The sequence below is a fragment of the Vombatus ursinus genome, unplaced genomic scaffold (assembly GCF_900497805.2).
Source record: "Vombatus ursinus unplaced genomic scaffold, bare-nosed wombat genome assembly UNPS02014820.1, whole genome shotgun sequence".
Lineage (NCBI taxonomy): Eukaryota > Metazoa > Chordata > Mammalia > Diprotodontia > Vombatidae > Vombatus > Vombatus ursinus.
This window is the reverse complement of record NW_020954598.1, coordinates 26,377,253-26,401,511: the sequence shown is the minus strand read 5'-3', so window position 1 is coordinate 26,401,511 and position 24,259 is coordinate 26,377,253. Positions and strand designations below refer to the sequence as shown.

At 37.6% G+C, this 24,259-nt stretch overlaps 1 protein-coding gene across 6 annotated transcripts in view; it reads right to left on the bottom strand.

The window, feature by feature from the left end:
• Positions 1-412: 412 nt before the first annotated feature.
• NKTR (natural killer cell triggering receptor) overlaps positions 413-24,259 on the bottom strand; it is a 60,927-nt gene continuing 37,080 nt past the window's right edge. For 3 of the 6 annotated variants that reach the window (XM_027836927.1, XM_027836925.1, XM_027836926.1), the window contains 7 exons: positions 19,703-19,790; positions 15,586-15,731; positions 11,098-14,004; positions 5,737-5,832; positions 4,798-4,857; positions 3,733-3,837; positions 413-2,707 (listed from right to left, as the gene is read on the bottom strand). In XM_027836927.1, coding sequence (XP_027692728.1) covers positions 2,620-2,707; positions 3,733-3,837; positions 4,798-4,857; positions 5,737-5,832; positions 11,098-14,004; positions 15,586-15,731; positions 19,703-19,790 — 3,490 coding nt within the window. In that variant the 3' untranslated portion in view covers positions 413-2,619. The remainder of the gene's footprint in view (positions 2,708-3,732; positions 3,838-4,797; positions 4,858-5,736; positions 5,833-11,097; positions 14,005-15,585; positions 15,732-19,702; positions 19,791-24,259) is intronic. The other 3 variants (XM_027836928.1, XM_027836923.1, XM_027836924.1) reach the window with 3 other exon arrangements.

Genomic DNA, 24,259 nt, shown 5'->3' with positions numbered 1-24,259 from the left:
TACTGTTGGTGCTTAATAGATACTTGAATGACTGACCCCATACGTGACAACTAACCTCTAATTGGACAATCCAGTATTCCCAATGAAATTTGTACTCCTGAAAACAAGTTGAAAAGAACTCAACTAACCTGTCAAGTCAGAGAATTTGGGGAAATGACTGAGTGACACAGAATGAGAGTGCCATTAAGCAGTGTGTAGACCATACTCTTCATAGGTTACATTTTGTACCTAAAAAATTCTCTTAATTCCATCCATTTGTTCTAGTTACTCAACTATGAAAACAAGAATCATAAACCATAAAGATGTGAACACTTGCTAACCATGACGGAATGTGTTCTTTTCCATTTCAGGAAGGAATAACTTTGAGCCTTGGAGAGGAAGAGGGAAAGATGAGACACACATAGTAAGAGACTGAGGTTAAGTATTTTTTTAATTTCTACAAGGTCCCCTCAAGGAGTAGGGGAAATTTAATTGAATGTATATAAATCAGTTGTTTTCGATATGTACAAAAGTATCTTCTACATTTCTGAATGCTACCAGCTCCCAAATACTCTTTTTCTAGTAAAGGTGACATTACAAAAACAGCCCGATGATGCACTTTCTAGTATCACAATACACAACATAATTGAATTTTATTCAAAAATAATTCCAAAACACAGAACAAGTCCTTTAAGAAGAAAAGCTATTTCTGTAATTCACTTCAGTAAACACGTGAGCTGAACGCTGCAGCTAAGGGTTGTCCCTTGTGAGGGAGGAAAACAAGCAATGCTTCGGTTCAGGATAAAAATCCACTCTGGGCTAAGAGATACAGGGAAGTCCCAGCCCAAGGGTAACTTTTATTTTTACCTAATTAGATCTGGCAGTTTCTCTCTGAGGTTCTGAACGTGTTATTTCTCTGAGTTGTACTTAAATAGTTTGTCTTCTTCCCAATAAACTTTCTGAAGACTTTTGGTATGACACAGGCACTGTTGTGCATTTAATATGAAATGTCTAGAGGGTCATGGTAGTCTGGATTAAGTCTTTTTCCTAATAAAATTTTATCTACTAGTTTGGAAGCCAAATAATTTTTAAAAAACAATTTTTCCATAATAGGATGGTTTTCAAGACAGGGTAACCAACAGTTTTCCAAAACCTCTGACTTTTCTAACTTGAAGCCTTTCTTTAAACTGCCAAGTGTACCATGGATGCCCCGTTGGATTATCCATCTTTTACATTTCAGTCTGAATTAGCAATTAAGGACAACTGGAAAAAAAACCAAAAACCAAATCAATTACACCAATTTTACTGTTTATAAAAAAAAAAATGGGCATGTGGTTACCTCAAAACATCAACTTTTTCTGTTTTGAAAGTTATGAAGGCCTTGAAAAAACACACTGTTGCAACATTACTTATCAATGCCAACTCACAAATGTGAGGGTTTTATTTTTAAAGTCACAGAAATTCACTCCTTAGTACAGAAGTTCTATATAGAGATGTATTTCTAGACTGGTTGAATCACTGGGGTGGCGTGTTTCCTTTTTTAAAGCACTGACTGGAGAAGCCTGCTTCTGTGAAATGCTTTCAGCAGGCACACCAATTCTATTCAGTAGGTCCAGGCAGTCAGACCGACATGCATAATGACAATGCCAGGGAGCATATGGAACATAGCAAAACTTGTAAAAATGTTGAAGGGACCACATCCCAGAAGGAACCATTTAGGATGCCATTGTGTTGCAGAGACATTTCATTTTCCCCTTTGCTGCAACTGTAACGTACAGTGTATAAGGCCAACGTTTTAAGGAGGCACCAAGGGGCACCCAAGCACCAGAGCATGGACTGACATGCAACTTTTTTCTTAACAGGTTAAACTTCTAACAATAGTCTTTTTCTAAAAGTAGATAAAACATTAAGTTCTCGGGGATGGTGCATTCGGATATGATATTTACAGTTAAGGCGCTATTCTTAGACTCACCCCGTGGCTCACAGTAATTATGACTACATGATGTTTTAAGGTCATCATTTTCCTCAAACCTTTGAGACGGCAAAGAAGAAAGGAATGAATTAAGAACCCTGGAGGCATTGCTTTGTATTCCCTGGCTACTACTGGCACTAAATGTGTGTGGTTTTATTTCCGAGAGTACGTATGTACAAGACACCACTGAATCGGTGTATAAACAGTTTTAAAACTTCAATCAGTTTAACAAAGAGAAATGGCAGCCTTTGACAGTTCTCCTTCACAGTTCTCCTCTTGGCAGCCCAGAAACTAAAATGTGAACAAAAGACCAAAAAACCCAAAGTTCCATGAGGAATATTTTGGGATAAACTTTAAGTAATCATGAAATTTACACAGAGATACAATCGGTGGATGGGCAAAACTTCATTTGAGAAAATAAAATTGGTTCTCATAGTTGGCTGCTGTGAAATGTGGTCAAAAAAAAATCTCTTAAGTGACAGATTTGCATATTTTTCAATCTTCTGTTCACCACTGAAAGAACTCAAGACTGATTAAGTGGGGTCTGGTTTCCCTTGTTTCCATTTGATACTGAAGAATAGAACAGTGGATTGACTGCCATTACAATTTTCACATATTTGATACTTTTCAAATAAAAATATAATCAGCACCACCAAGGGAACTTTTTTTCAGCTGTATCTGCTGCTTTCACTGGGGCTCCGGTGATTAGAATAGCTTCGGTCACTTTCACTGTCAGAGCCGTAAGATCTACAACTCCTGGACAAAAATAACAATACAGACACCCCTTAATTTTAAAACTTCAAAATCCTATTCTCATGCTTTCTATATGATAAAAGTAGCCCGAGAGCACAATTCTCAACATGCTTATTTGTAAGAAAGACAAAATTGAGAATATCAGAAAAAAAGCTGAAGGAGATAGGGAGGCAGCCTGGTAGTGAGAACAGAATTGGCCAACTACGGGACTCTCAGGCATTTTCATACTTTAGGAGAATAACACCAGGTTTAAAATATAATGAATAAGGGAAGGAAGCTCACATGCCAGTAAATTCTTTGCAACCCATGTAAGAACACAGCAGAACACTGATTTAACAAAGTAATTCACAATCCAAAAGAAATATTAGCTTTCATTTTTTATTTTTAAAATGAGTGAGGAAAGAAAAATGGTTAAATGAAAAGAGAAACAGGTGAACCAAGGGGTTAAATGGCAGCCCAGGGTCAGTGATTTCAAATTGTGGGAACCCAGAAAAATGGTGGATAACGGTCAAGACAGAAGCTTACTACCATTAAGTACCCTAGAAAGAATCATTACCATGTTGCTATGATGCTCCTTTAATATATTATCAAAGTGTTTTTTACTGAATAACTGGTCCAAGCAGTTGATCTTTTAATCAAGGTAAATAATCACAGCATTTTCTTTTAGCTTCTAGTTTTCTCTTCAAAAAGCATTTGACTTTGTCAGTCTTGATTATTTCTAAGAAATGGCCTCGATGCAGAAAATGGGACAGAGTTTTTCTTATGTTACCTTCCAAAATGAATGTTTGTCCAAGGAAGTATGAATATTTAAAAATTCATTTTGAAAATTAACATGAATGAAAATAAATGTTAACTCTTTGATCTAGACTGACGTTTTTTTTTTAAATTCAAGATTAGAAATATACTATTTCTGACTCAGAGACTTATTCCTTCTTCTTGATACAACAAAGATGACATTTCTTAACATAAATAACTTGGCAAAGAGTTACCTATAGGGACTTTAAAGAGTCCAATTTATTGACACTTACCTGGACCGCCTATTATAACTCCGAGATCGTCGGTAACTGTCACTCCTTTTGCTCCTACTTCTACTGCGACTTCTGCTGTAATAGCTGTCATAAGTGTAGGACCTACTTTAACCAGTAACAACAAATATTTAAAGCTCTTCAAAGGTAATAATTCATATACACTACTTTAAGAAATTATATCAGCATAGGGCTCTATCTTGAAAGAGGCATTATATAGTGAAAACATAGTAAAAAACTGTGTAACAAAAACATTTATCATTAATGGAAATGTTAGGTTCATTATATTAAACATAAAACTATTAACATCTGTTTCCTAATAAAAGGGACTACACAAAATTAAAGTGAAATATATCAACTGAGGTTGAGAGATCTTATTAGGCAATTATATTCCATAAATAGCTGCCATTACAATTTAAAATTAATTATTATTTTTGATACTTCTCCCTTCCCTAGTCACCACTCCCCTATGCAGTACCTGTAGTTTGCCCATTAAAACAGAAACATGCTTTTTCTTTCATTCATTCATAATGCACTGATACATAAATTGTCAGATAAGGACCTTTAATTTTAGAAACAACTTAATCCCATTCAATTTATTTTGATTATGAAGAGGATAAAATACACATTAAATTAATGGATTATGAAATAAACATTAATAATACCAGCAACTATTGAGGAATGCAGTGTAGTAGAAAGAGCTCCAGCCTAGACTCCATTTTACCAACTGTGTAATCCTGTATAAATCTTTCTCTCTGAGACTCTACTTTCATCAACTGATTAGGGATAATAATGCTTGGACTACCTAATTCATAGGGTTGTTGTGAAAAAAGCATTCTATAAATTTAATTCAATGAATATTTAGCAAACACCTACTATTTGCAAAGTTCTGAGGTATGTGCTGGAGATATAAAGACAAAAATGAACAGTCCTTGCCCACAAGGGGGATATATGTATGCAAGTGAATACAGCACATATACAAGTAATTTATGAGGGAGAGAGAATGAACCTTTAAATTTCTACAGCAATGTCAGCTCTATCATTATTACATAAAGATTCAGTTCGAACCTGGATCGACTGTGATGATCATAAGAGCTGCTCCTGGATCGGCTTCTGCTATATGTCCTACTATTGAATATTTACAAGAGAAAAAATTGTGTAGATTAATTAAAATGGATTATTGTAAAAATACAGAAACCTAAATATTTATCAATCAGTAGTAGTGAAAACTCAATGACAAGCTTCTAGAATACGCAGCCACAGAAATCCTGTTTTAGTCTTTAAAATACACTAGTATTGTATATGAAAGACCCAATATTGCTTACCAACTCTTCTGTTTGGATATTTTTGAAACACAGGTACTACATAAAACACTATGACACTAAGTTTGCTATATCTAGTGGTAGGATAGTGAATTGATGAGAGTGGGTAGAAGGGATCTGCAGACCCTATGAGAAAGGGAGCTGACATTCTGCTAAGGGTCTGGAGAAGTAATGAGAAATGATCTAGAGAACACCTAGAAATTGGTAGGTTCTGGGCTTGAAGCGCGTACATGCACATATGTACGTCACACACACACACACACACCCCCATAAAAACAGAATTTTGGAAGACTATGAAGATACTGAGGGTCTGTATCCTTAGCTTCCTTTCTTTGCTCCCTAGCTAGAGGGTTTCTATTTTCCCTCCCCAACACAAGAACATCAGGAGCTAGGAATAGGCACACAGACTGTACACATATAATCATTTCTTTATAGCCTTTTATCTTTTATCTCAGCTCAGTCATCCTCTGTCTAGTGTTCACCAATTACTGTTTTCTCCTCACTGACTTCTATCTCCTTATGTCTTTTTATAGTTATTGGGAAGAGACAACAGTGACTGTAGGATGACAGCGTCCAGATCAATGTCAACAAGCATTCACAAAGAGCCTACTATATGCAACATCGAATGACAGCATTTAAAAAATATCTATGCTACAGAATGGTTTTCCACTTGACGGAAACTTACCTGTGGCTTTTATAACTGTGATAAGAACTACTGCGACTTCGTGATCGATCTCTACTGTACCATCCTCTGCTCCGACTTCTGGAATAACTTCGTGAACTACAATTCAGAAACAGTTTATGAGGTATGAATATGTGCAACCAAATCAGTGAACATGAAGTAGCTCATTTTTTATGCTGTGAAAAAGGTGATTTCAGAACAAGAAAATTAACAGAAAACTATGTGTGTTCATTCATTCAGTCATTTAGTAAACATTTATTAACCCCTGGCCGTACACAGAAAGCCCTGTGCTAAGTCCAGGTGATATGCAGTTTAGGTCAAACGCTATTACTGCCTGGGGCTCACAGGCTGTGAAGGGGCTAGGTAGGAGACAAAGATATAATAAATAAGCCATTATCAAGGGCAAAGGACAAACCTGTATATACAAGGGTCAAAGAGGAAAGCTGTTACCAACTAACAGGATTAGTGATGGCTTCATGGAGGAAATGGCATGAGTCAGATTTAATTTTTTCTTAATTAAAAAAAAATTTGTAGGCAAAGACAGAGTTAGAAGAGAGTAACACAAGCAAAGGCAGAGAAATAGGAAAAAATGGCATGAGTTTGGAGGACACAAAATAGTATCTGTGAAAGAAAGTGAGATAAACCTGGAAGAATAGAATATTGCCTGTTTGTGGAAAGTTCTGAAATGTTAAGAAAAAGTCTGTTACTTTAATTAGTGGGAAGTCAGTAGGGTTTTGTTTTTGGTTATTTTTTGTTTTTTGAGAAAAGGGACAATGTGACCAGGTTTATACATAAGGAAAGAATGGAGAGGGTAGAGTGTAGGAAGGGGAACTAGGTTTATCTTGTGGTAGTTGTAATGTGTATATGGGAAAATACAAGAGACTGAGAAGCTAGAACCGATAAAACCCAGTAACTAATTAGAAAGGAAAGGTGAAGGAGAAGGAAGATTCCAAGATAACCTCCCAAGAACTTTTACTTAAGGACTCTTGACAGAAGCTAACTCGGTAAATAAGACAGTGCCCAGGTAATGAGACAATCTCTCAAATTACCACAGTTCAAATTACAGAGGGTAAAAATTAATTGAGGCTATTAGCAGATTGTAAAGGAAAAACAGAAAAAGTGATCTGGAGGAGAAAAGCTGTAAGACAAAGAGAAAAACCACAGTGATGGTGGGAGAAGGGCAGAAAAGGGGTAGAAGATGCTAGGAGTCTGTTTTTATACCACTTATCAGCATCAGTTTAACTCTTAGTACTCTTAAAAAGAAAACTGCTTGTTCGCAGACCAAGGAGCCAACCTATTCCTAGAAGAAGCAACCCCTGTACTGCCAGCCTGGGCTGCTGCCCTCCAACCTCAATCAGGAGCACACTCCTCTCCGCCTCTTGCAGCCTCTGAGGCACCACTCCCTATCTGGAAAGTGTGGAAGCTCCTTAAGGGCACAGGCTGTCCTATTACTAGTATGGCCAGCTTAGCACACGTAGTGCTTGAAAACATCCCAAGTGCTTCATACATTTTTATTCATTCATTCATAAATGAAACCCAAAGAAATAAGAAACTGAAACAGGATGGAAAGGAGTTGGTAGAATTGGTTTCTTTGTACAACCAAAGGCATTAAGACATTTCATTCTCATAGTAGTGGAGAATACATAGTATAAATAAGCAAAAAAATTATCATGAAATTTGTAGCAGTGGCTAAGAAGTAGAGAAATTCTTCAAACTAAGTCAGTGTATACCTCCATATTTGGTACCTTTAATCAAAGGCAGGCACTAAGGATGACAAAAAATGTCAGAAAAATATGGTTTAGAAGACATGAAAGATAAAGACTTCTAGATTACAGAAGTTTCACATATACCTATCTGTAAATGTGTATATTAAGAATACCTAGAAGCAGCACATTGGAAAACGTGATATGGTCAACAATGAACAAATTTATGTTCTCTAATCTCAACCAAGGCTTCACTGATGCACAATCTTTTAATCTTCTATCCCCATTAAATTTCCGGAGTTCTTTGTTCCAAACCTTTTCTTCTTTTTTTTTTTTTAAATTTTTTCAAACTTTTTCTTCTTAAGCCAATAAAATCACCTCTTTCCCCCTCCCCCTCTCAGCAGAGGACCTCACCCTATATCTCAACAAGAAAAGTGGGTCCCATAGTGAGAACTCTCTTTTGCCCAATTCTATACCTCAAATCCCCTCACCATCAACCTCCAACCTCTTTTCTTTTGTTCAAGTCTCAGAGGAAAAGGTGGTTCTTCTCTTTGGAAAAGCCAATCCCTCTACTTATACCTCTGATAACATTTCCTCACAGGGCTTGTCCTTTAAATCCCTGCTGACTATAAAACATGCACGAATATTCCTTATTCTGGAAAAAGCAAAAAAAAAATAAACAAACCAAAACAAACCTTCCCTTGATCCTGTTTACCCACCTCTCAAGCTATTGTCCTACTTTACTTTTTAATTAAAAAAATTTAAATGAAAAAACATTTTTTATCCTCCCAATATTGGGGGAGGGGGAGAAGGGCAGAACTCTTGTAACAAATATGCATGGTCAAACAAAACAAATTCCCACACTGGCCATGTCTAAAAAATGTATTTCATTTTGCACTGAGTCTACTACCTCTTTGTCAGGAGGTGAACAGTATGTACCATCACTAGTCCTCTGGTGTCATGGATGATCACTGCATTGATCAGGGTTCTCACTGCTTTTAAAGTTCTTTTTTACACTGTTGTTATTACGTAAATTGTTTTGGTTCTGCTCACTTCACTCTACCTCAATCCTCAAGTCTTCCCAAGTTTCTCTAAAATCATCCTTTTCATCATTTTTTTTTATAACACAATAGTATTACTTTTTTCCTTGCTTGTTTATTTACAATGTCACCTTTAATGTCTATATGTCATGCATCCATTTGAAGCTTATCTTGGTAGATGATGTGATGTGTTGTCTGTATCTAGTTTCTGCCAGACTGCTTCCCAGTTTTTCCAGCATTTTCTGTTGAACAGTGAGCCCTTAACCCAATTGCTTTGGTCTTTAGAGTTTAATCAAACAGTAGGTTACTAAGTTCATCTGCTTCTGAGTGTTGTGTACCTATAATTTGTTTTACTGATCAACTTCTCTATTTTTTTAACCATCATTTTGATGATTACTGTTTTGTAGTGTAGTTTGAAATGTGGTACTGCTATGCTGAAAGCAATGGGTTTCCCATCACTGGAAGTCTGAGTAACTTTATCTGGGATATTAAGAATGGGCCTGTTCAGATACTGTTTAGGTTCAGGTTGGACAAGGGATCTCTTTAATCTCTTCCAATTCTGAAATTGTGGTTCTGTAACAATGGAACTATCATACCCGGACTCTAATATCTCATTCTCTGACGTGCAAATTGAATAAGTGGAAACGGCACTAAAGACAAAGACAGAAAGAGCACCTTCATACCACACTGACTCGTGTACCCACATTTTAATCTTTGTAAAAATTTTAATAATGATCTACATATATACTGAGGCTATCCTAGATGAAAACATGACAAGAGGATAGGTTTTCACAAAGGATGTTCTACAATAGACATTTTTCATAATCACATAACTGACTGAAAGGTACAGAGAATGTTTTTTTTTTTTAATTATAAAAAAGTATTTGATTCAATAGAGCTAGATGTAGTTTTAAAGGTTCTCTTGCGATGAGATGTCTTCTATGTATATGTTCAGATCACAAAAGATTCTTTAATAAATCCAATGAGAGAGGTGACTTTTGAGTATCATTATCAAGAAAGGCTATACCAACAGGGAGAAATGTTTGTCAAAGGTATACGTCACTGTCATGGAGGATAAGGCTAGCAGAGTTCACTGAACTCTGGTAGGATAAGGATTCTAGATGCTCATGTTTGTGGATGACACTGAGTTATTTACTTTAAGCCTTGGCATGTTGTGGAGCCTCCTAATTGATATACATAAACACCCAGGACTTCAGCCTAACAATCTATGAAAAAAAAATTTCAAGTGACTAAAGAATACCTATTTTCCAGGGTATAACATGCAGCTAAATGGATAGCCCATTGAGCTAGTCCATGAATCCACTTTAGGACAAGACCCTGCAGGTAGATAATGAATAAGCTGTGTCAGGAATCAAAGAGGAAGAAGAAATAGGGTTAGATTACAGCTGAGAAACTGCACAGGACATTCAACAATCCTAACCTCTTGCCTAACACAAAAGGCCATCTTTTTAAACACAAGTATCTTCTGATACTATAATGCTGACAATCATGTTACACCACAATCTTATAATGATTAAAACTGCAGGTAATCTGACAAGCAATGGGGACATATGATGTCTCTGACTAAACTGGGACATATTAATGATGATGAATTGAGTAGAAGTGGTATAACAGATTGCAACCAAATGTATGAGTGGAAAAAGTGGTGATGGGTCTTGAAAACAGGCTGAGTGCTGCACTAGTTCCTGTATCATGATGAAAAGACCTAGCAGATTTCCTATGGAATATTTATAAAAGGACACAGACAGAGAGGTTCAAGGTAAGTAGAAGAGTTATAGGATGAACTAATGGAGAAAACCTATTGTAAATACTACCTACCTTCTGACAGGGAAGTGATGGACTCAAGATACAGTTTACATACATGTTTACATAGCCAATTGGGGAATTTATTTTGCTTAACTATGCAATTTCTTATAAGGGTTCTGTTTCTATTTTTTTTTCCCCAAGGGGGTAGGAGGAGGTAAGAAAAGAAACCAAATGCTCATTAATTGAAAAAATAAAACAAAAGATGAACTGCTAGAGGAAGCAACTGCACTGATGAGATAATAGATTCATCTAAGTACTGAAATACAGTAGAAAGGGATGAGTAATGAGACATAAGACATAACTGAAGAGAAGGGAAATTTTTTTTATAAGAAACCAGAAAGGGAGCCAGTCAGCAGCCTTCCATTACAGTGCTCTTCCCTAGACTTAAATTCTTTTCACCATATAGACTATTTGGAACACAAAGCTAGACATTTTACGGAAACTTCCTTGCTCCTTATTATGGGTGTCTTTTCTTGGAAATGTTCACAACTTTGTTAACTGACAGTTTATCTGAAGATTATCTTAAAGATGATTTGTTTTAATTTTTTCCTTCTAAATGAATCCACACATTATTAGGCAAGTCACAACCTCTACAGAAGAAAAGTTTCCTCATTTGTAAAATGAGGTTAGACTAGGTGATCATGAGTTCCCTTTCTAGTTCTAACATTTTTTGTTCATATGTCTCCCAGACATTTTATCAAATGGTGAAAATTTTTCTTTTTTTGGGGGGGGGGGTGGTGAGGGCACAGGGAGCATGAGAGAGGAAGAGGAAACAAAACCAGAAAACTGCTCACCGATAAGAATAAGTAGAACTTCGAGATCGACTCCCTGAGTGACTGTAGGACATAGACCTTGTTCTGTGTCTTGATTTGGGTTCAGATTTGCTTCGGGACCTACTTGGACTTCTGGATTGGCTGTCGTCATCTCGACTGGGAGTCTGCTCTTCACTAGAGCTCTCTTGATTTCGTGGTCTCCGGTTTAGCCGTGCAGTTTTTCTCACTTCATCAAAGAGAGAACCAGGACGAACTTTGTTTTTGCTTTTGATTTCTATTCGCAGGCCTTGTGGTTTTGTGTCAGGTACAGAAGGTAAAGTCTTAATTTCCATAGCACTGGAAGTTGTAGTTGATGATAGATTACCCACGCCTTGCAAAGGCTTCCATTTATTATCAACTACGTTGCTCTGGCTTCTTTCACTCACATCTGACTTAACAGCATTTTCAACAGTACTAGCAAATCCAAGAGTATTACCTTCCTGCTTTCCTACTTCAACCATGGTCTTGTTCTCAGCCACATTGCTTTCTTGATTAATAACCAGAGTTTCTAGATTTTCATTCTGCAAATCCTGATTTAGAGCAGTGTTTATATCTGGAGTACCAAAACTCGGATTGCTTGGAGGGGAAATCTCTAACTTTACAGGAGAGTTGCGTTCTGGAGTACAAATCTCCATATTATCATCTGCCTGCACCACATCTTCTGTTCCACTCTGAATGGTTTCATCAACATGCTGATTATTTTTTTGGGAAGTGGATACACTTTTTTCTGCATTTAAAATGTTGGTGGAAGCATTGGGTTTACCATTGTCTTTACAGAGTAGATTAGAATCTGCTGAAGTGTTAATCACATTATGTTTCCCTGAGTGGCTGCTGTCACCACAGAGTTTCTCAGTTTTCATATTCTTATCTTTGATAATTTCACTGTTTTCAGAATCTTGTTTTTTCCCCTTTATGTCCTTGGTAACTTGGTTTTCATTAATTTCTTCCTCCTCCTCTTCACCAAATTCCAGTGGGGGTTGCCAATGAAAGGTTTCCTTTCGTTTCTGAACCTTGTGTTTTTTCTCTTTTTTTCCTTTGGGTTTCTCTTTCAACTTTTTAGTGTGTTCTTTTTTAACATTCTTCTCTGATCTGTGTTTATGTTTCTTTGATTTTCCTCGATGGTTTTCAGAATTGGAGTGGGAGCTCTCTGAAATGGAGGATGACAGGTGCTGTTTGCTTGGCTTCCAAGCACTCTCACTATCTGAAATAAGGATGCTTTCAGAAGATTTTGGAGTAGGTTTGGCCTTCATGAAGTTCTCCACAAACTCTACATCAGATTCTGAAGTAGCCTCTCCTTCCTCTTTATCAGAAACTGGCCTAGAATCTTCCTTACTCTTGTTTACTTCTCGCTCTGAATTGGACTCAGAGTCCCACCTGCTGCCAGCATAATTCTTCCTTTTGGATTTTTCTCCATTAAGAAGATGGTCAGAGAAACTCTCATTTAACACCTTCTTTTTAGAATGATCACTATCCCATTCAGACTTTGATTTCTCTTCATCTCTGTTATTAGACACACTTTTTTCCTGTTTCTGATTATTGGTACCTTCTCCTTGGCCATGTTTCTCTCTTTCTAAGTTTGGCTGTGTAACTTTCACAAATGATTGTTCACTATCTGAAGAATAGTCTAAAGATGACTTGCTTTCACTATCTTTTCTCTTTCTTGAGGACTCATCTCCACCTTTGACATACTTATTGTTAAGTGCTCTTTCAGAGCTACAGACCTGTCTTTTCTTTGAATCATTAATATTCTTCTCCTTGGCTCGAGATTTTCTTTTTGTTCGTCTTCCATCATCACTGCTAACAGAATATGAAGATGACCTACTATATCTGGATCTATCACTGTATTTGCCTCGTGAATGGGATCTAGGAGTTGACAGAGATTGAGACCTTGAATGTGAGCTAGCTGGACTCCTTGATCTTGTGTACGATCTTGAATAAGATCTACTTCTGGAAGATCTGCTTCTTGACCTTGGTGAACTCTCTGAACTTCTATCACTATGATATTTTGAATAACCACTCCAATCACTATCTGAACTCTTTTCCCTCTTACGATAAGAGGATGAAATACTGGGCTCTTTTACATTTGTTAAACTGTACGTGTTTGGGGGAGGAAGTAAATGGGTTGTTTTAGCCTTCATTTCTTGAATGCGTTCATAAGAGGGCTTCCAGGGCTTCTGTCCAGGTTTCCATCGTGAAGGTGGAGGACTATCACTTAAAGGTATTACAGGAATACTTTCAGCTACTATTGGCTGCACAACAACCTTGTCATTTGGTGGCACTGCTGCTCTTATGGGTTCTGTTTTGATTGGTTTATTTTCATTTAATCGAGAGGCTGTACTTCTGGGGGATTTAGATGTTGTCCTCTGACATCTGGATTTGGAATTGGATCTAGACTTTGACCTACTTTGAGAAAGTGATGAGGATTTTGATGCTGTCCTTGACCTAGAGCTTCCTTTGGAATATGAACGGGATTGGGATTTTGATCTGTAGTATGAATGAGAATATCTGCTATACTGGGTTGAAGAGCTTTGCTCATCCTTGTCAGATTTAGACCAGCCCCTCTTAGATGAGTGCTGGGATGATGATGATGAATGAGATCTCCTTTCTCGATCACAAGGAGATTTCATTTGCCGGATTGAAGATCTGGAGGTTTCAACATTTGAAAGTTGAGAGATTTTCTTTTTTTTGGTTGGTTTGTGTCTCTTGCAGTGTTTTTGCTTTTTAGCTTTCTTTTTATGTTTTACTTTTTTCTCTTTTCTGTGTTTTTTGTGATGACTGTCAGAATGTCTTACTGTACTAAGGTCAGAATAATAGCCATTATAGGACCATGATCTTGATCTTTGAGACAAGCTTCTTTCATCCCACCGGCTTGAACATGGGTCACTTAACCTATGAACAAGGACACAAAGTCAGCACATAATCTCATTAAATTTTTTATGTTTCTTAAAAAATATTCTAGGTTGCCACCACCAAATCCATGCATAGCACCACAAGAAACCCTTGCAAAAGATTAATCAAAGAACCACACAGATTCTCTAGTGCCATGGAGAAAATAATGTAATGAAAAGAACTTAAGGCTTTCCTTAGAAGTAATGCCAATAAGACAACACAATGTAATGAAAAGAGCTATAGAATGTGACCTGAGAAGTCTTGGGTTTGAATCCTGGCTCTACATTTTTACCTATGTGACTCTGAGCAAATCACTTCACTTCTCTGGGCCTATTTCCTCATATAAAAAATAAGAGACCTGGACTAGAGAATCTAAAAAATCTTTTCATGGCTCTAAATTCTATGATTCTATGTAGAGTATCAATACATGTCCTCCCTCCAAAGCAGGACTGTACCTAGTACCTGGGATAATTCCACAAACATACTTGCCTTAGCATTATTTTAGATACAAGTTGCAGATGCCATTAGAGTCAAAGATGAGATTTTACTACACAGAACTGATTTGGGGTTTCAGGAGTGCATATGTTGACCAGATATTCTAGGAAAGGCTTCATTCCTTAAACAGACGAGAGATAATGGGCAGAAGACCATGCTTTTAAATAGGATATACTACTGTGTATGGTGTAATGACAGCTGGATTTGAAGTGAGAGGACATGCAATCAAATCCTGGTTCTGCTACTTATTACCTATGTCATCCTGGGCAAGTTATTTACCTTCTTTGGTCTCTACTCTCCCCACCAGCAAAATGAATGGGTTGAACTAGATACTTACTTCTTTTACTATTTACTTATTCAATTCAAGCATTTACTGAGTGAGTGCCTATTCTGCCCCTAGTAACATCTTAGTCAATGGAAATATAAAACAGTCCTTGACCTCAATAAGCTTATATTCTACTGGGAGAAAACAACATAAATACACACACACACACACACACAAAATATAGAGGAAACAGAATTTATATACAGCTTTGAGATTTGCAAAATGCTTTACAAATATATAATTTGATTCTCACAACAACCCTTGTAGGTAGATACTATTATTATCCCCATTTTACAGATGAGGAAACCAAGGCAGAAAGAGGTTAAATGAATTGCCCAGAATCACACTGCCAGTAAGTGTCTAGGCCAATTTTGAACTCAGGTTCTTCCGGACTCCAGAAATACAGAGTATTTTCAGTGCAGAGAGCACTACCTTTGTATTTCTGGAATCCGGAAGAACCTGAGTTCAAATTCAGCTTCAGACACATAACACTCACTAGCTATGTGACTGTGGGCAAGTCATTTAACCCCAATTGCCTCACAAAAGAAAAAAAAGAGGCCATCTCTAATTCTTCATTCCTCCTAGCACTTATCATACAGCAGACACCAAAGTCATTCATACAAATACTGAAGTTACTCCATTACAAATAAAAGCCCTTTAGACACTTGACACTTACTAGCTCTAGGACCCTGGGCAAGTCACTTAACCCTGTTTGCCTCACCAAAAAAAAAAGGGGGGGGGGAGGAGAATAAAGCCCTTACTTATCTCCTTTACTCCATTTTTCTCCACTGGGTGGTCTGTATGCTCTTAACCTCTGCATTTCTTCCTTCCAGTGAGGAGGTGTTTCACTGCTTTCATCATCATCTGACTCAGAACAAGACCTTGATCGAGGTGGTGTATGATACCGCTTTAAGAATAAAGATAAGATTTAAAGTCTAAGTAAACTCCTCCCTATGATACTGTTTGCTTTTAAGCAGAATTTGGTACAAGATAATACCGGATACTGTCCTTCTGTTCCCTATCTCTGGAACTTTAATACAATCCAATTCTAAAGCCCAGTTCCTACACAGAAGAGCTAAGTGTACTTAAAATACTTAAGTCCCCTAACAAGGGACAGTAAAAAACAAAAACAAAAAAAACAAAACCCACCATATGGAGTCTAAAACTGAAAAGAAAGAAAATAGCAGATTGTAGGAAGTAGCTATAATATAGGTAAAATAGCAGATACCCAATAATTCACAGGAGAAAAACAAAAATCCAGAAAAAAAGGAACCAAGAATAAAACCTGGAGTCCCAGGTGCTATGTACAAAATGTAGTGACAAGCAAAATGAACTACAAAGCCTAATACAAGAAGGCAAATTTGCCTTCATGAATATCACTGATTGGTGCAATGGGATCCATAATTCAAATATGGCTCTAGGAGAAGAGACGGTAAAATAACATTATATAGTAAAAAGATACACTCATGTGAATCCAGAAACCAGAGGAAAATAGATACAATTAAGAACATTTGGGTTAAGTTCAATGGAAAGAGAAACAGAGGCAATGAAATGATAGCAGTATATTACAAACAGGAGAAGGAAATATTGAGCAATACAGGAAAAAGATCATAAGCCCGACTCTGAAACAAGGACGGATTAGTAATGGAGGACTTCAATTATTTGGACATGTGTTAACATGCTCTACGTCAAAAGCAGAGAAGCTAATCATTTCCTGGTTTGCTATAATGATAATTTCATCATCCAAACGTTGGAAGAAAGGATGAGAACTGTTGTTATTCTGGACCAGATTCCGACCAACAAGGAGGAACTGCTAAAATAGAAATGACAGGAACCTGCTGGGGAAGTGACCACTCCATCTTAGAATTTGTGATTAGAGAAACAATAACTAGGGTTATATAATCTATTATAGAACAACAACAAAAACTCTCACCTTGATGCAGAGCTTTAAAGTCTGCAAAACAATGTATGTCTCTTTTATCTAATTTAATCCTCATAGCAACATGAGGTAGGGTACTAAAAGTACTAGGATCCCTATTGTGTAGATCAGAGAACTGAGTCTCAGAGAGGTCAGGTGACTTGTCCTTGGTCATTTAAAACAACAGAAGCAGTATTTAGACCCAGGTCCCTCTTAACTCCAAGTCTAGCCTCAAACTCTTATGTGCTCAAACATTTGGATGAATGTAATAAGATTACATTTAACTGGGAAATAAGTAAAGTCTAATACTCATATTTAAAAAAGAGAGAGGAGGAATGACTAAACAGAATTTATCTGAAGAACATTGCTTTCCAGGGCAGCTAGATGGCACAGTAGATAGAGCTCTGGCCTTGGAGTCAGAAAGACCCGAGTTCAAATCTGGTCTCAGACACTTGACACTTAATAGTGACCTGGGCAAGTCACTTAACCCTGACTACCTCACAAAACAAAACAAAACAAAAAGATTGCTTTTGGTTGCTTGAAAGCTCAATGTGAATCAACAATTGGGTGATATAGCCACCAAAAATGCCAATGGGATCTCATTAGGCTGCCTTACAAGCCACATAATACCCAGAAGAGAGGTAATAATCCCACTCAATTCTGCTCTGGGGAAAATTAATTTAAAAAAAAAAAAGAATTAAATAAGACACTGTCTCTTTGTCCAAGATCTCACAATATGTTGGAAGATCTGACACATGTATAACCATAATACATAAGTATATGAGGCACAAATCATGCCTTTGTGAAGTGTGAAGGGAGAACTCTTACTTACTTAGCGGAAGGGCTACAGGGAATCATAATATTTCAGAGTTAGAAGGGACCTCCAAGGCTGTATAGTTGAACCAATACCTGAACAACATATCCTCTACAATCTCGTGAACAAGTGGTTATCCAGATTTTACTCCAAAACCTTAAGTGAGAAAGACCCCCTACTTCTTAGGCCATCCAATCACTGTAATTATTATGATGTTTTTCATTATCTCAAGAGGGAAATCGACCTCTCTCTATGTCTCCCATTCTTTATACTTCTATTCTCTGAGGCCAGTTAAAACTAATCTAAATCCTAGTTCTTGCCAAGTACGTGGCACAGTGGATACAGTGCTGGGCCTGGAGTCAGGAAAACTCATCTCCCTGAATTCAAATCTGTCCTCAGATATTTACTAGCAGTGTCACCCTGGGCAAGTCACTTAGCCCTGTTTGCCTCAGTTTCCTCATCTGTAAAATGAGCTGGAAAAGGAAATGGCAAACCACCCCAGTATCTTTGCCAAAGAAAACCCCAAATGGAGTCACAAAGAGTTGGACATGACTGAAAACGACTAAACCACAAATTCTAGTTCTTCCACAGGGCAGCCCTTACATTCCTCCTAAAGTTATCACATAAAGAGGAATTAAGATTTGTCTAGCTTGGCTCCAGAAGACAGAGCTAGGAGAGGTAGGCAGAAGTTACATAGAGGCAGATTCTCAAGCCATCTAAAGAAGGATAAGACAAAAAAACAAAAAAACAAACTTGGACTTCATTACTATAAACAAATGACTCAGATCATCAATACTCAATTTACATGTCTTCTTTTCCATCTATATAAGATTTTTATGAATATAATCCATACCCACACTGAGGTCATCCTTGATGAGCTATCAGAAAGGAACATTCCACAAGAGATCACATCTTTACTATGACACAATGAACCAAATGATGTACAGAACACAAGCTATTAATGTACTTGTTCACTGACTACAAAAAAAATTCTTTGATTCAGCAGAACAAATGACACATGAAAGGACCACAAAGTTTCCTGGGCACATCAAAATTACACAGGATCCTTAATATAATAATAAAAGATAACTTTTTTCAATAACTCTTTGATCATTAATATCAGGCAAGGTATAAAACCAAGATATGGATCACCGCCAAAGATGTGTGTTATCATAGAAAATATCTGATCCAAGTCCAAAAGGAATTCTCTGTAGATGATGAGGTACTCCAGATACTCCAGTTTTTGAAGACTATGCTAACTGCATCAAGCTTTAAACACTCCAAAACCTCCAGAATGAAATTCATAGTCATTCAAGAGAGTATGGCCTAACTACTCAAACAGAAAAAACAAAGTGGATGGACAACTATTAACCAGCCTATGATGGACAATTAAATGGATTAATTACAGAGCTTGATCATCAGTGTGTGTATATCTATATCTACCTCTATCTAGATCCACACGCAGATCTAGTTACAGCTTAGCTAGATACTATGAAGGCACAATGAACTGGTACCACTGTTGAACAGAAAGAAGACAGCAAGCTGGATTGCTTTTGAGAAACTGCAAAGTCACTTTAATATCTCCAGCTTCTCCGAGTCCTTTTAATATTAGATTTTACCACGGTTGTAGGGCTTTGAATAACAAAATAGTAGTCTCCAAAGAACTGAAGGCAATGTGCAAAGGAGAGGCTCGTGACGAATGTGAATACGCTACCACACAGGACAAACCAGGAATTATCAAAGAGAACTAGAGTAAAAAATATTGTGAAAGGATAAAAAAAAGAAAAGAAGAGCTGATGTATTAGTGATGAATAATTTGTGAATTCTACTGGTTTTCTGGTGATGGCAAAAGAAATGAAGACGTAAATATGTTGAGTGAATCCACAGTGCCAAATTTACAGAACATGGATAAGAGACACATGAGACCGACAGGCATATACGTATTATGATCTGCATCTAGAGGCAATATCCATATTGATTAGATCACAGATCCATTTTAATATCTGAATTCTCTTCCAAAGGGTCTAGCCCAGTGCTCTGAAAACAATGGGCATTTAATAAATACTTCTTGAAGTTACAGAATTAAAATACATCTCATATCATCTATACAAGTAACTTGTAAAAAGAAAAGTCAGAAGATACATACTATTGTGCCCCGTCCTTTAATTTTCCGTCCTGATTTTGATACAGATGGCTTCTGATCACTTAAAATGGGTGCAACATCAGGAATTTTCCTAGAGCAAAGGAGAAAAAAGTAACAAAGATGAAGAAATGAAAACTAAGATTTTTATTTCTTGAATATTCTACTTTAAGAACATGGCAGGACCTCTGACACATTATAACCAGCAAGTCTGGAATTTGTTAAATAATTGCATCTTATCCCTTTGAAGACCAAAATTATTTAAACTATTGTTGATGGAAATCTTTTTAAAATGCATTACACACTTCTCTGTCTTCATAAAGTATACTCCAATGTCATCTCTTCCTAATGCAGGCTCATTACAATGAACATCTGTTATTGTACTGTTTTGTATGTAACACTCTGATATCTTTAAGAATAATGAAATAGGGGGGCAGCTAGGTGGCGCAGTGGATAGAGCACCGGCCCTGGAGTCAGGAGGACCTGAGTTCAAATCTGTCCTCAAACACATACTACTTCCTAGCTGTGTGACTCTGGGCAAGTCACTTAACCCCAACTGCCTCACTAAAAAAAAAAAAAAAGAATAATGAAATAGGGCAGAGGGAAAGCAGTGACTTGCTTGAGCTCTCCCCACAAACCCCTCCAAATACCTATAAAAAATGGCTCTAAACAAATTCTAAAGCAGCAGAACCCACAAAAAGACAGAGTGAAACAAATTTCCAGCCAAAGACAGCCTGGATGGTTGACGGGAAAGGTATATCGCGCTGGGCGGGGAGAGGAGCACAGTTTGGCGTGGGTGTGCAGGCCGTAGCGACCCTGGAGCAGGCCTCAGAGGGCTAATTCATGGGCAGCTGTGGCAGTTTCCTGACTTCTCAATCCATGAACACCAAAGACAACTTAGAAGGTCAGTGGGAAGTCTGTGACTGCAGTGAGAGAAGAAGCTAGGTCTCAGTCCCAAGTCCCAAGCGAGGCCTCTGGGGCAGCAGCTGCCTCCTGAGCTTCCAGCCCACAGACTGAGGGGGAATCAAGTAGCTGATCAGAGGGGGATTGCAGGGATCTCTTTGCCAGTGCTGAGGCTGCAATCTCTTGCTTTACTGGTGCTTAGATCTGGGTCACAGTTCTGAGGGGTGGTCCTGGGGCGAGGAGGAATGCTGGCGTGCAGAAGCTTGTTGTGGCGGTGGAGAGGAAACACCTCGCTCCTTATCATACCACCTTGGAAGAAGAGAAAATTTTCAAGTCCCTAGAAGTATCTCTGACAACAGCTGCACAAACCCCTGAAGCTTGGGACAGCACATTCTCCACATTGGAAGCAGATTTTTACCTTAACAAAGAGTCTAAAACTCAAGTAATTGGCCCGGATCATGAATAAGCAGCGCAAAAAGAGTTGGACTATATTATCTTACTTTGGTGACATAGAAGACAAAAACATACAACCAGAAGAAGACAAAAAAGTCAAAGCTCCTACATCCAAAGCTTCCAAGAAAAATATGAATCAGTCCCAGGCCTTGGAAGAGCTCAAAAGGGATTTTGAGAAGCAAGTAAGTAGAGGAAAAACTGGGAAGAGAAATGAGAGTGAAGCAAGAAAATCATGAAAAACAAGTCAACAGCTTGCTAAAGGAGACCCAAAAAAATACTGAAGAAAATAACACCTTAAAAAATAGCCTAACCCAAATGGCAAAAGAGGTCCAAAAAGCCAATGAGGAGAAGAATGCCCTAAAAAGCAAAATTGGCCAAATGGAAAAGGAAGTCCAAAAGCTTACTGAAGAAAATACTTCCTTAAAAATTAGAGCAATTGGAAGCCAGTGACTTTATGAGAAATCAAGACACTGTAAAACAAATCCAAAAGAATGAAAAATTAGAAAACAATGTGAAATATCTCATTAGAAAAACAACTGACCTGGAAAATAGATCCAGGAGAGAGAATTTAAAAATTATTGGACTATCTGAAAGTCATGATCACAAAAAGAGCCTAGACATCATCTTTCAAGAAATTATCCAGAAAAACTGCCCTGATATTTTAGAACCAGAGCGCAAAATAGAAATTGAAAGAATCCACCGATCACCACCTGAAAGAGATCCCCAAAGGAAAACTCCTAGGAATATTGTAGCCAAATTCCAGAGTTTCCAGGTCAAGGAGAAAATATTACAAGCAGCCAGAAAGAAATAATTCAAGTACTGTGGAAACACAATCAGGATAACACAAGATTTAGCTGCTTCTACATAAGGGACTGCAGGGCATGGAACATAATATTCTGGAGAGCAAAGGAGATAGGATTACTACCAAGAATCACCTACCCAGCAAAACTGAGTATAATCCTGCAGAGGAAAAAATGGTCATTCAGTGAAAGAGAGGACTTTCAAGCATTCTTGATGAAAAGACCAGAGCTGAATAGAAAATCTGATTTTCAAATACAACACTCAAGTGGAACATGAAGAGGTAAACAGGAAAGAGAAAATCTTAAGAGACTTATTATGGTTGAACTGTTTACATTCCTGCATGGAAAGATAATATTTGTAACTCATGAGACCTTTGTCAGTATTAGGGTAGTTGGAGGGAAAAAATTATATGTACATATATATAGATATAGATAGATAGATAGAGGGCACAGGGTGAGTTGAAAATGAAGGGGTCATATCTGGAGAATAAAATTAAGGGGTGAGAGAGGATTATACTAAGAGGAGAAAAGGAGAGGTAGAACAGGGTAAATTATCTCACCAAAAAAAACCAGAAAAAAGGTTCTTACAGTGGAGAGGAAACGGGGGAAGGTGAGAGAGAATGAGTGAATCTTATTCTCAAAGAATTTGACTTAAGGAGGGAATAACATACACACTCAACTGGATATGGAAGTCTGTCTTACCTACAGGAAAATAGGGGGGAGAAGGGGACAAGAGAGTAGGGGGATGATAGAGAGGAGGGCAGATTGGGAAAGGGGATAATCAGAAGCAAGTACTTCTGAGGAGGGTCAGGGTCAAAAGAAAGAATAGAATAAATGGGGGGAGGATAGGATTAAGGGAAATAGTTTTTCAAAGCATGCCTACTATGGAAGTGTTTTGCATAACCGCACATATATAACCTATATTTAGTTGCTTGCCTTATCAATTAGGGTGGGTGGGGAGGGAGGAAGGGAGAAAATTTGGAACCTAAAGTTTTAAAAACACATGTTTAAAAAAATGTTTTCACATGCAACTGGGAAATAAGAAATACAGGAAATGGGGTAGAGAAATCCATCCTGCCCTACAGGAAAATTGAAAGGGAAGAAGATAAGAGAAGGGGGAGAGAGATAGAAGGGAAGGCAGACTAGGGGAAGGGGTATTCAGAATGCATGCCATCTTGGAGTGGGGGGAGGGGCAAAAAAATAAATTAAAAAAAGAAAGAAAAAAACTAAAACTAAAGAATAATGAAATAGGCATCTTGCTACATTAGAAAGACCTTTGGACTTTGCTTAGAATCTGAAGGACCTTGGTTAAAATCGTGGCTTTGCCATTTACCTGGGCAAGATCCCTTCACCTCTCTGAGAGCTGCTGGTGGAAGCAGCAAGGTACGATATAAAGCACTGGATTTGGAGTCAAAAGACTCAGGTTCAAATGCCAGCTCTGCTACTATCTTTGTGACATCAGACAAGTCACTTAATTTCTCTGAGCCTCATTTCCTCATCTGTAAAATTAAACTAGATCAGTTAAAGTCCCCTATATCTCTACATCTATTATCCTTTACACCTCAGTTTCTTCATCGAAAAATCGGGATAAAAGTAGTTGTTTTGCTTATCTAAATGTGAATTATCTACCTCTATGCTGAGGTGCCCTAAATTAGAGCAGCTACTTAATAGTTATGTCTTTTCTAGTCCTTCTATCCTATTTCTTCCTGTCAACTGCTATTTTTCCCTCCTGTCAAACTGTATTTGCAGTGTCTACAATCTGTTGCCTTATTTTACAAACAAATTTAAATTAATGGACCTAATTCTAATCTCTCACTGTCTTTGTGACAGTGAACATTCTCATTCAGGTTTGCTCTATGATCATTAACTGAGATTCAAGTTATTCCAACCCCAATTCAATTTAATTAAATGAGCATTTATTAAGTACAAACCATGCCCTAGTACGTGCTAGGCAGAAGAGTATCATTATGGATAAGACACAAATAGTCTGAAGCAGAAGGCCCGGCACATAGTAGGTACTTAACAGATGCTTGTTTCCTTCCTTATGGACGTTATAATCTAACTGGCAAGGGAAGAAGGGCAGAGAAACTTGGACACAAATAACTACGATATAAATGAAGGTCAGAAAACTACAAAGGAAAAGGTCTAGGCAGCATGTCATGAGAAATCTGATGAAGAAAACATTACTTTCACCTGTGACTGGGGACAGGTGTAGTGGGAGAAGGCAAGACAAGAATGGGAGAGAGCAAGTAGTCTGTGTAGTTTGGCTGGAATACAGAGTGTATGATGAGAGGTAACATGAACTACCCTGAATTAAGGGGAAAGCGATCCTCACCTCAAGCCCTCTCTATCTAGACAGTCCTAGAGCATGCTTTATCCCAGCCAGTCATAGCAACCTTCTGGAGTT